The sequence below is a fragment of the Apaloderma vittatum genome, unplaced genomic scaffold (genome assembly GCF_000703405.1).
Source record: "Apaloderma vittatum isolate BGI_N311 unplaced genomic scaffold, ASM70340v1 scaffold11315, whole genome shotgun sequence".
NCBI classification, from domain to species: Eukaryota; Metazoa; Chordata; class Aves; order Trogoniformes; family Trogonidae; genus Apaloderma; species Apaloderma vittatum.
In genome coordinates, this window is record NW_009716541.1 from 20,470 (window position 1) to 32,736 (window position 12,267).

General features: G+C 38.6%; 1 protein-coding gene across 1 annotated transcript in view; it reads right to left on the bottom strand.

The window, feature by feature from the left end:
- Window positions 1-12,059, bottom strand: part of NECAB1 (N-terminal EF-hand calcium binding protein 1) — a gene marked incomplete at its 5' end in the record, with an annotated part of 15,808 nt that extends 3,749 nt beyond the window's left edge. The window contains 6 exons of the mRNA XM_009869578.1: window positions 403-480; window positions 2,627-2,739; window positions 4,079-4,132; window positions 7,720-7,796; window positions 10,753-10,859; window positions 11,923-12,059. Coding sequence (XP_009867880.1) covers window positions 403-480; window positions 2,627-2,739; window positions 4,079-4,132; window positions 7,720-7,796; window positions 10,753-10,859; window positions 11,923-12,059 — 566 coding nt within the window. The remainder of the gene's footprint in view (window positions 1-402; window positions 481-2,626; window positions 2,740-4,078; window positions 4,133-7,719; window positions 7,797-10,752; window positions 10,860-11,922) is intronic.
- Window positions 12,060-12,267: the final 208 nt, after the last annotated feature.

Genomic DNA, 12,267 nt, shown 5'->3' on the forward strand with positions numbered 1-12,267 from the left:
TCCCTATTATTTTGTCTGCGGTGAGCTAACATCCATCTGATGCCATACCTTTAGGTATTCACTTTCAGACTTTTTATATTCTATTTGAATTTGTTTGATTTATAATTAGTTTTTCTGATTTATAATTATAGTAAGTTTGATATATATGATTTTGAGGTATATGTTTCAGTATATTTTAGTCTTTAACTCTTGAAATATTGTTCTGAAGTATTAATTGTGATATATTTAGCAATTTGTATATTTGTGATATATATTTTTTGTATATTTGTATATATTGTGATATTTGTATATTTGTGATATATTTAGTAATATGTATTCAGTCTTTCTACACAATTTCTTTGTAACCTTCAAAACTTTCTGCATTACAAGAAAATGAAACAAAGCAAAAAACCTGAAACTTACCTATTCCAGGCATTGCTGTTCTCCCAGAATTCATAAATAATGAAGCGGGAATCACTTGGAAGCTTCTGTATGGAAACACTGAGAATTGTAGGATAGAACTAATTTAATAAAACATGGCCAAGCTATTGGACATACACATCTTATTCCAAACTACTTATGAGCAGGACCAAATCTGGTGATTTTTGAAAACAAAACAAATCCCCAGGTAATAAGTAAGTCACCACACATGGCAAATTATCTGAGCTTGTGAGGTGGTTTTTTTTTTTAAAAAAAACCCTCTTGGAGTATTTTCATGGCTTTTTATTTATTAATATTTAATATTACTACACTTATGGTCACAGAACATCAGGGGTTGCAAGGGACCTCAAAAGATTATCTAGTCCAACCCCCCAGCCAGAGCAGGATCACCTACAGTAGGTCACACAGGAACGCGTCCAGATGGGTTTGAATGTCTCCAGAGGAGACTCCACAGCCTCATTTTTCATTTATCTAAAGAAATGTTAATCAACAATGCAGAAAATTAATCAAACAACTGCGGTTCAGGGACGATCAGCTGATACAGTATATTGCACGTAGAGAACAGTTTATAAAGTTTATAAAGTGACTTGTGCTGTTTCATTGAAGAATTGCGCTGTGAAAAGTCATCCTTTTGTTTGAGAGATGCGTCCAAGTGACACAGAGTTTAGGTGCTTTGAAAGCAAACATATAATGGAGTCTAAAGTCACATTGGCTGGTGTCTGCTGCAGGTGGGCACTATTTACCTGTTCTTACACTATTTAGCGAACAATTTATCATGGGTGAAAAACGACCCATGAGAATATCTGCTAATCCTCTACATAAAGTCATCTCGCTTATTATCCTGAGCACAAAAGCTTTGTAGCATGTAGGGTACTTATGCATTTGGGTATATGCATTTAGGTATTCAAATTGCTGTTCAGATGTATAGCACAAAAAGTATATATGCAGATTTCTCTGAGTGCTCGGGTGTGACATTACTCATCTTAATACTGATGTGCTTGAAAACTGGTCTCACATTATATTTCATACTGTAATAAGAAGTAAATTATATATTCTGTTGTTGTGTTTAGTTTTTTTTTCCCTGCTCTATGTGAAAGTGCGTGGTAAAATAGTAAAAATACCAAGAACCTTTGGAAAAAAGTCAGTCATAAACAGCTACAGTAAAAAAACAACCGGTAGGTGGCATTACAGACTTACCAAATGCCTATAGACTTGGGCAAGAAAGGAACTTTTTGCTATGATTTGTTGAATTGCATTCTGAGGTCAAGTAAGCTCTCTCCTCTGACAAGATTGAAGTAACTCCAGTGTAATCCTGGATGTTAGTTTTTGGAAGGGGGCTGGGGAGCTTCTCTTCTCTGTTTTTTCCTGCTCCTGGCCCACAAGAGAGTTTTGGTTTTTTTTTTTTTCATTGGTCTGCCTTTACAAGTGAACCACTCTTTTCTTCTTCAAGCTTAACTGACATTTTCTGGTCTAATCCTAAGTGTGAAAATCTCATAGCAACAAGGCTCATAAATTAGGGATGTGATAGGCAGCCTTTGAATATATAGGAAGATCCTGTATTGTGTACACATTATAAAAAAGTTATTTCATAATGGTCTGTAGTTTGTATAGTAGTAACTTTCTCCAGTATGCTAAATTAAAAAAAATTCAGTATAGTGGTGAGTCAGTAAAATTTATTCTTAACCCAGTTCTAATGTTTTATTTAATTCTAAAAGGGGCAAAGCTGAAACACACTATTGCATTAAAAATTTTGCCTTTTAATTTTGCTCATTCTTCATTACAAATAAAAATTTAAAAATGAAAGATTGTGAAAGCTTCCAAGCAGAGAACAGGCAAACAAGCTGCTAAGTTGCTCATCTGCCAGGTGAGCACAACTGAGGGAGCTTTTCAATAAAGTGTGTCAGCCCAAGAGCTTTCAGAAGCCATGAATTGATGTCCTGAAGAGCTCAGAAGCCTTAAAAGACTATTTAGCATCTTTGAGATAGCCAATATTGCCATTTTGTACTTAAATTCCACAGATACGCTTTGACATATCTTTTTGGTTTTAGCTTGTTATTGAAAAGCTGTGTCTTACACATATGCATAACCAGCCAGGAAAGATGCTGCATGTTCTCTCTTCATAAATAACCCAGCTCCACTTAGAATGTATTCAAGGAATTGGACTACATTTCTTCCTTCAGCCGGAGGACAATAACATTATACTTACTGCAAGCAGCCACCCTGGGCAGAAGCAGATTCCACATACTGCTTCAGAGCAAGCTGGAATTGCTTGACTACTTCTTCTATCACAGACATTTGGCGCTGAACAATCATTATATGCTGGTAAAAAACATTACAATATTACTGCCATGTCATCCTCTGAATTCCTTCTACTTTAAATTCAGAAACATCTATCATAAACCAATAAAAATCACAATCATCAATCAATAAATAAGTAATAAAGTCAGCATGTTTCTGAGAATGAATCCGTATGCAACCAGGTGTGTGGTTTGAGATAAGAGCATATTCCCATGATCTGCATTGGATGCAGCCTAACTTTTATTGAGGTGCTCTTACAGTCTTTTTACCTTCTTGAGCTCGGACTCTCACCTGAATGAGATGCCTAAGGTGGCCCATGGTAAATGATTAATAAAGAGGTTGGGTTTTTTTCCTCAACTTTTCTGCAGAGAATGAACAATCTTTATAAAAACAAGACTATGGAAACACTCGGAAGTACAGAAAGCCTATTTGTCCTGAACTATTAGTATTATCATTTGGCTATTTTAAGTAGTTTGCCTATCAATTTAGCTATTGAAGCTTGTCAATTTTACTAATGCAAAATTTAAAGAAACACCATGTGCTTCTTAATTAATACAACTTCATCTCCTCTAAATGTTCTTGAGTCGTTTCTGCCTTGACTATTGATACTGTTATCTCATGGATTAGCCCTCCATTATAAGCAGCCTGTCTAGCAATATTGTATAATCTCAATTAAAAAACCAGAAAAACCATTACTGCAACTCCTGTGATGAAATAAGGAAATAAGGATCATCTATTTTGGTTATTTTTCATGTGTATTTGATTTGCATTTTGTTAAGTTCAAAGCTCTGAGTTTAGGAATGTTAGCGTATTTGAGAAATTGAGCTATCTCTTGGAACATAAACTTACTTAACAGCAACTTTATTTCTGATCTGATTTCGATTTTTTAAGTTGTAATATTGATTAATGCTTAGCACTAGATACTCTCCCACCTTTCCTGATAAGGTTTCCTATAGAAATTTTGGGATGGAGGGAGCCTGTACAACTATGATTTAAAGCAGGCATGCAGCATTAGGTGATTGGGAGCAGAGAAGCTACCATCCCATAAACGCTGCTACTAAATTTGGTAAATCTTATTAATGACACCTTTTCCTCCTTTCATGAATTGAGATTTTGGCTTACTTTATCCTTTGAAAACAATGTAAAAAATAATATAAAAGTTTTGCCCACATATTCTAAGTTTTGTTTTGTTGCCTCCTGCACAATGTATTCTGCTAACTAAAAAGGATTCTTAACACTGGAAAAAGTGAGGATGGTGATTTTTAAAATTATTTTTTAGTAGAAGAGATCAGGTGAGATTGTTGTCTCAATAGGGCATTCAAGATCAAATGTAAAAACCATTGTCTTGAAAAGCACTTACAGATCTTGCATTTTCTTCCAAAACTTCCTCTTCAAATGGCTCAAGCTTTAGTTCCTTTGAGGCAGTTGAAAAGAAAATAGAAATATGAGGCAATACTACAGCTGTATTCTGCTCTTACCTTTTTAATAAACTATTCCAATAGCTAGATTGTTTAATCTCCAGAAGTTATAATTAAATCCCTTCTTTGTTAGCTGTAAGTCAAACACAAGCATTATTTGTACGCTTCAGTGATTAAATCCAACCCAGTCTGTTCTGTAAAGTTTAATTTATAATGCTGAGCAGTTGATTTTTCATTTGAGACAAATCCGCTTTTTCACAAACGTAGGTTGGACTTAACTGAGAAAAGACAGAAAGACAGATACCTTCTCACATTGTCACGGGGACTAGGGAAGTGAGCAAGAATGGCAATCTGAAATGAACAACCTGCTACTAAGCAATCATAAAGTTTCACACGAAAGAAACTTCTTTATGGGGGTCTATGGTCGCAAGGGACTGTTTTCTAGCATTGAAAAAGATGTGCATGATGCTCCAAGTCACGTTTCTGAACTGCTGCACTTGCTTCTGAGGATAGGCTGGGCACCAGCGAGCAGAGGCATCTGTGAGGCAGCAGGATGCTTGCTTGGAGTGCAAACTGGATGTGCACTTCATGAATCTGTGATTCATGCAAACACCACCTAGTAATGCACACAAAATTCTCATTTACTTACTAGGCACAGGCAGTATCTTCTAACTCAGTACCATATGGATATTCTGAAAAATATCCATATGCCTGAAAAAAAAAGCAGATCCATTTGCAACAAGCAGCTGGAGCCAAATGAACTATTTTGTTAGTGGTGCTTCACTTCTTATTGTGACAGTTCTTGGGTAACAAAGATAAAAAATTTTCTTGTTTCCAGCCAGGTGAGGATAGATTAATCCCAGGCAGGAAGCATTTTACTAGCCTAAACACTGTCCTTGTGGAAAAGCTAACAAGTCATGTGCAGGCAGAATGCAAATGAACAGGGGACCTCTACCAGCGGCATGTGGCAGATTGAGGCTTTTTTTCTTTTCCCCAGGGAAGTGTAGAGAAGAGGAAAGAAATTACTCAAGTTGTACTGCACATTTTCTCTCAAAGTATCAAGAAAAGAATTCCATTTTTTCCAGTATATAAAAATTTAGGACTTGAGTCTACACAGACAGCCCACCACTGTGACCTCAGAGCATGCAAGCACTGGCACTTCGTCCTTGTCTGTGCAGAAACAGCGCTCCTGCATCGGCTGACTCGATGTTGAACATGACTGAAGTAGCCCAGTGTGGAGAACAGAGGTCCTACCTGGCAGTTATCATGCAGCCTCAAAATAAAACCTGATGCATCTTGGATGTGGGGCTTTAAAATACCTCCTCAGTGCTACCTCACCTCAACTGAGAAATGGTAGCTTCTGCAATTGTCTTTTAACATGACTGTGTGATCCCTTCTGATCTGTTTCAGAGCAAAGTAAAAAAGAGATGCTGAAAGACGGCTGATAGTTAACATCTCTCACAGTTAGACCTGGCTGTGAGATACCAAGTCAAGCAAATGCAAAGTGAAAGGTGGATATAGACTGCCTACTGGCAAAATTAAGTTTATCTAATTGCTATGTTTTATTTATCAAGTTTTACAGTGATAAGCCCTGTCACTGTTTCCCTTTGATGCTGAGCTCCTTTTCAGACTCAGATTCTCTGTCATTTATCTGTAGCAGATCTGATCATTTTATAAACTTATTTCACGGAATCACAGAATGTTATTTCCTACAATTATTTACTGCAAAATGTCTGGCTGCTTTCTGTAACTTGTGAATGAATTATTGCTGTATGCCAGGTTTCTTTTTTTCAGTAATATTCTTTTAAATGTTAGGATTCCTTAAACTCCTTTGGGCATCAGTCTGTGTTGGGAGGTAACTGTGGTAGGGCAGCAAGCTGCTGTTGTCAAGCAGAGCTGGGAGTAAAGTTAGACCAAAACTGAGAGTTACATTTCAAGATGGACTTTGACATTTCAAAATCCAATTTATATCTATTCAGAAAAAATCAAGTTGCTACTAAAATGTCATTAATGTGGCAACTGCTGTGTAATTGCTTTTCTCATGCAGAAATGATCTCTGGAGGAAGCTAGTGTGTGCAGGCGGGTGGGTATGCCCTGGCCAGAGGCTTAATGGACTGAGCAGACCATGAGGAGCTGCTGAGCATAGCGAGGAACAGAGTGAGAAGCTGACAGAAGTTACAGACAGTGCCTCAAAGAATGGCCAAATTTCACAGCTGGTTAAGGAGAAGTAATGCAAGAGATTGTCAGACCTCAGGGATAACCGAAGGGAATACTGGGCTCCTTTTAGAGAGCAGAGTCTTGCAAGGCTGTCAGTGCTGGAGGTGACTGTACTGGTAATCAGTAAGAAGACTGAGATAACAGAAATACCAAAGTGTGGTCCTAAACTGGGACCAAAGAGGAAAAGTAATTGGGGGCAGTTTGTTAATCTGGGGACAGAGCAATGGCAGAGAAAGGTCAGTATGCTTGTCTTCCTGAGCGCTGTGCCAGGCCACCACTATTTATTCTGTCTTCTTGTTATCCCCTCTACTTGACTATTTCCTGTGTGTATAATTCGCTACTTAACTCAACTTGGACCTGTGGGCAAGTAGGAGACCTGTGAGTAGGAGGAGGGTCCTTTTCTGCCAGGACCCATGGTCTAAGATAGTGTCTGAGTAAAGAGCATGGGTCCAGCCGCAGATACTAGATGGGCTTAAAGCCCATGATAATGTTCAGGGGGAACCTCCATCCTGATCAGCTGGAAAGATGGAACAGGGTGAGGCTGCTCCATGTCCATGTTTCTGTGAGTGCTGCCTGTTGGTGGGTGCCGGCATGTGTGAACCGATGTGTCTGGAGTATGTGCACAGCTTTTGCTAGTGGTGAGCACTGACCTGCAGGGAGGAGCAGCATCAGCCTGCACCCCATCACAGTGGGACTGGAGCAACTCCTGGGTCTGAGAGCACTTCAACACAAAACCTTGCCTCCAGTAGACCAGAAATAAAAATCCCCTGGGTCCCAGAATCTACTGAATGCAGCCACTCCCTTAGCATCTGTCTGAAATTGTCTGTCTGTCCCTCAATAGGAACACTTTATGTAGAAAATGACACGAAAATTTATAACCTTACTTTTTCCTCTGCTATTCTTTCTTCCCTCTCCAAAAAAAACAACGCAGACATAAAACAACTTTTTAAACCTAGGGTAGCAATCAATCTGATTAGTTGAAAAAATTAAAATAGCTATTTTCTGTACAGACTTTTCGGATCTATATGAAAAAGTTGATTTGTGGTGATGGGAAGGGGAAAACGATTTGTGGTGATGGGAAGGGGAAAAGGAAGTATGGAAAAGCCATGTCACAATCTTACGAAGGAGGAAAGAAGAAGTTAAATGATCTCTAAGGTCCCTTCCAGCCTAGGCCATTCTATGATTCTATGATTCTATGAAGTTGGAAGGAAAATTCAGCATGTAATGAGTGTTAGCTCTCTTAGGTGATGACAAAGTTTCACTCATTATTGATTGGAAAGACTGCATCTGGGACATGAAAGCGTTTGTGGTGTGACGATTGCTTTAGCAAAAGTGAGAGAACAAAAGAGTGAAGAGAAACGCACACCTTCTTTTCCAGCCTGTCAATCAGCTTTTGCAGTCTGTTTATCTGGGTCATCCACTGGCTGTCTTCCTCAATCCAGCCTTTGGAAGATATGAATAATGAACATTAATAAAATGTTACTAAATACTGGAAGATAGTGTATTCATTAATTTTATAAAAAAGTTTCACTTAGCTTGCAGTGTATTTCACTTCTCAAAGACTGTGCTGCAAGTATTCCAAAGTTCATTTGAGTGTAACTAAAGGAAAGCATGATTCTGACTACATGATTTATATTTTTTCTTTTTAAAGACACAGTAGAAGTCCAATGCAGAATAAAAACTACATTCTAGATTCATGCTTTTGAAATCATGCTGATACCTGCATAAAGGAATGCTCTCCTCTGCAGATGGAACCAGCTCATAACCTGACCACCTTCAGCTCAAAATGCAGAATCCTCTTTGTGTGTATGTGTGTGTGTGTGTTAAATCTCTCTCTGTCTTAATATTCTTCTTAGTTTGCCATTTCATAATCTTCTTTATGTGAAAATTTCTCTAAAAACAGAAGTCAGCTCTTCTGCTGCATAGAAAGCCTGTCTTTGGGGTTCCTTTGAAATACATCCCATGGAGGGACCATGTGCTGTGTCTTGGCTGCTGTTCCTCTTTCCCCTGAGAGCACTGCTGAAGTGAACGAAAGGCAGCCAAAACTGTCTTAAATATCCTGGCATGGCCAATGCTGCTTAGGTGACAGGATCTTACTTCCTCCTGCAGAGAGACAAGCAGATCTGCTCTAGGGCCTCAAGTGCAAGGACACTGCCATGATCAGCCTCTTGCTGTTCTTAGGATCCTGACACAATGCTTCCAGCATGATTCCAGGATTATTCAAAGGTAAAGAGTATGTATGTTCCTTCTCAACAAAAAACACATTCTTATGAGCAGCAGAAAAGAATGAATTGGATGTACATGTGCAGCTAAATGATCTAGGTTTCTGGCATGATGTGTCGAGGAATTCTGATATTGAGGGATTCCTGAAGGAGACTCCTAACGTAACTGTAGAATGTCTCACATGCATTGAGAATAACGGGCTTTCTCTTTGTTCAGAAAAGGTTGACTTAGCTGCAGCAGCTGGTTTTGTAATTTCACTCTGAGGGATTTTCAGCTTTGTTACAGTCATCTGCAATATGCTCTTTCAGGGCTTTTCATGTGTTTATCCACTAATTATGGATAAATTCTTGCAGTGGACTCTAAAGCTGGTTAATAACATTAACTGGTGTGCACTGCAAATAATGATCCTTTTTTACTTTTCCAACCAAACAGCATTCCGAGGTGCTTGATAAATTGCAGAAATATGATTATTAGGATTGATCCTTCCTACACTAGATTTTTCTAGAATGAGATTTTGGGATTGAAATGTGTAATTTTTGGTAGTAACTGCAAATTTTGACCAACTCAAGACTGATCAAGTTTCATTATAATAACTTCCCTATGGTTTTTTTTTCCTCCCAATTAATGGAATTTAGCAGCAGAGAAAAGACTAAGGACACTGTGTCTTCTTTCTTTATATGGATAGGAGATGTCCCTTTCAAAAGACTTCCTAGGTCTCCATCTCCACTGCAGTCATGCTCACAGCTGTCTGATGACCTGATATCATATAGCAAAGGTGAAACTAGAAAATGTTGTTCTACAAAAGCACAAGCATCTCTGAGCCTCTCTAAAGTCTCTGGAAAATTTTGCTTTGCTAAAGTCTCAAGAAAATTGCCTATCAGATGGAAAGGATATCACTCAAGGAAACAGTTATGTGCATTATGAGAGGAATTCCTGACATCACTCACAGTGTGAATGTGTACGTAAGTGACTGTTCTAAGGAGAGAGCAAGGTTATTTATCAGAAACTGAAGATTTTTCAACACATGCTCTTGATTTTCACATTCATTAACTTGCTCATTTTCTACCTGGGAGTTCTTGTGGCACTTGGACTATGTTTTGACCAAACAAAGAAACTCTAGTGCTGGGGACATACCACAGGTGCAGTATTTAGAGGGGGCAAAGAGTGGCTTTACCAGAAGGCTAAAGAAATGCTGGCTTGAGCGTTGAGTGCACATGCACACCTACAGTGTTACTGTGCATGGGCACAGGCAGTAAGGCAGAAGACCAAGTGCCAAGACCAACACAAATCTTGTCTTGTGGAGAAAGATGTTAGCTCTTTGAAATTACGTTAATACAGTAAGTATTGCATAAGTACAGCTTGCATATGTTTGAGTTTCTTCTGTACTCTGTGAATTAGGAGTGCAGCTCCCAGCAAGGGACCAAACATCATCCTGCACCCAAACATCATTGCGCTGAATGAATAGCATCATTTGATAAGTGGCAGAAAGCAAGTCATGAATGTGAGTGACAGAGAGGTCTTCAAAAGAGGAAGGGGTAAGCACATGGCTGCAAAAAGTGAGACCTGCATGACTGCTCAGGAAGTGGGCTTGACCCATCACATACTTTGCTGTTTCAGTCGTCTTCTTGACTTCATTCTGAGAGACGTTACTAAGCCTGGTGATGCCTCCACTGCAGTCTCATGCTTAATGTCACTGTTTCCAAACAACCTGATTTACCAAAGTACCCTCTCATATTTTCCAAAGCAGGTATGCTGTTTCAGACTTTTTTTGTGTAATCTTAAATGAAATCTTTTTTCTCATCAGCTTTTGTATTTTCCCTTTTTGTCATTTGTTCCCTTCAGCTGAGATACAAGTCACGATAGAGAACTTGTTCCTGTGTAAGTTACAGCCTTCATCTTTCCACTTTTATCTTGCAGGCTACAAATATTACCAGCCCACAGCCCCATAGCGATATCCCATAGGTCTGCATTTATTTTTTATCAATTCAGAGCTATGGGAATACATTTATTTTCCTTACAGTTTGAGCTAATGCCTTCTATATTAAATTGAAGATTGATTTTTGTTAGTAAAACATCACTTAGTTACCACGTCTAAATTAAATTTTTGAGTGTGTGTGTGTTTGTGTGTGTGTTTATGCATGTACTTTAAATATCTTTAAAATGTGAAACACCATACCTGTACTCAAATTCGAGCTATTTGACAACAGGCTGCTGTTCCTCTGAAGCCTTCGAGCTGAGCGTTTTCCTGGCCATTGGACCACTTCTGGTTTTGTTGGGCCTTGTCTGCACAGAATCACAGGAGATCTCATTAGGTAAACTGTGTGGGAGGGCTCTCCTCTCTCTATTCTTGCAACATGTGCTCGCATGTTCTCTTTTGAATTATAGAAGCAGAAACATCTATTGAGACCATTGAATCATTTTCCAGATTTTCACTATTACTAAGTAGTTGTGTTTAGGTTGCTAATCATGAAAGAAGTGGAAAAAAAAAAAAGATGGGTTAAGCTGATATAAAAAGATGGGTTAAGCTGATATAAACTTGTATTTTAGGGAGAAAAAGATCAAGGTCCGTATCTGTCCATGATAGGGTTCTGACTTGACCTAGGCAATTATTCACATTGTTTCTTCATTCACAGGAGTTTTTTAGCATCTCTGCTGAGGAACTGGGGTCATAAGGACAGCTAAAAGTGAGATATGAACTTTAAAAATCGATCCTTTCAGCTTAAAGATTGAAAAGATAAACAGTTAATAAGGAAGGAAAACTGATAAGAATTAGCTCATATTGGGTGGAGGACAGATACATTTCTGGAACCAGTACTGAAACATAGCAGATACAGATGACTTATGTTTGTACTCCAGTGATTTAGTCACTGAAGCTTGAGAGTTTGTGTGAGGATTGGAGGCTGTCTCTACACAATTCTTCTTCACCATCCAGCTGGAGAACAATGAAGGACTAGGACTATGGTTAGTTTTAAACAATTAGTTGGATAAGTGGTTGCAAAAAATATTAGACAATAGTCTAAACAGCTGAGTAAATAAGTCCCTGGTTGCTGCTTTGGAAAACTCTCTGGTCTTCTGAAGCACAGAGTGAAGGCTCATCGAAAGTTCATGCACTATGCTAAGGAGATGTTTTAGGATGATATTTTCTTCAGCATAAAATCCCTTCTCAGTAAGCTAAAATATGGCAGTTCCTCACTGTGAGAACTCTTAAATTAGTTCAGTCTTAATGGCATTTTGATTCAGACAATTTGCCCTTGAGTTAGGTTAAACATAACTGAAAATTTTTTTACATAGGGACCTGGACATCTGCTGACTCCCTTCACTGCAGCTGGGCAGAAGATTTGCTCACCTCTGCTGCTGAGTCTGCTCCTCCGTGGTTTCCATGGCACACTCCAAGGAGCTCTGGAGGGACTGAAGCTGGTTCATTGTTTCCTTCAGAAGAAAGCGAGTCACAAATTGCTCCAAATGAGAAGCTTCCTGATATTTCTAAAAATTACATGGAAAAAAAAAAGAAAAAGGTAATGATTTGCCTGCTAGATTAGAAATATGTGAGAGAAGATTCAGATCCAATTCAGAAAGGAAGCAACTTGGATGTTTTCATGCTTATACATGTGAGCCACATAAGCAAACTTTTATGTTTCTGGCCAAAAAGACCTCTGAATTTCCACGTATCAACACTGGTCCCACCCGAGCT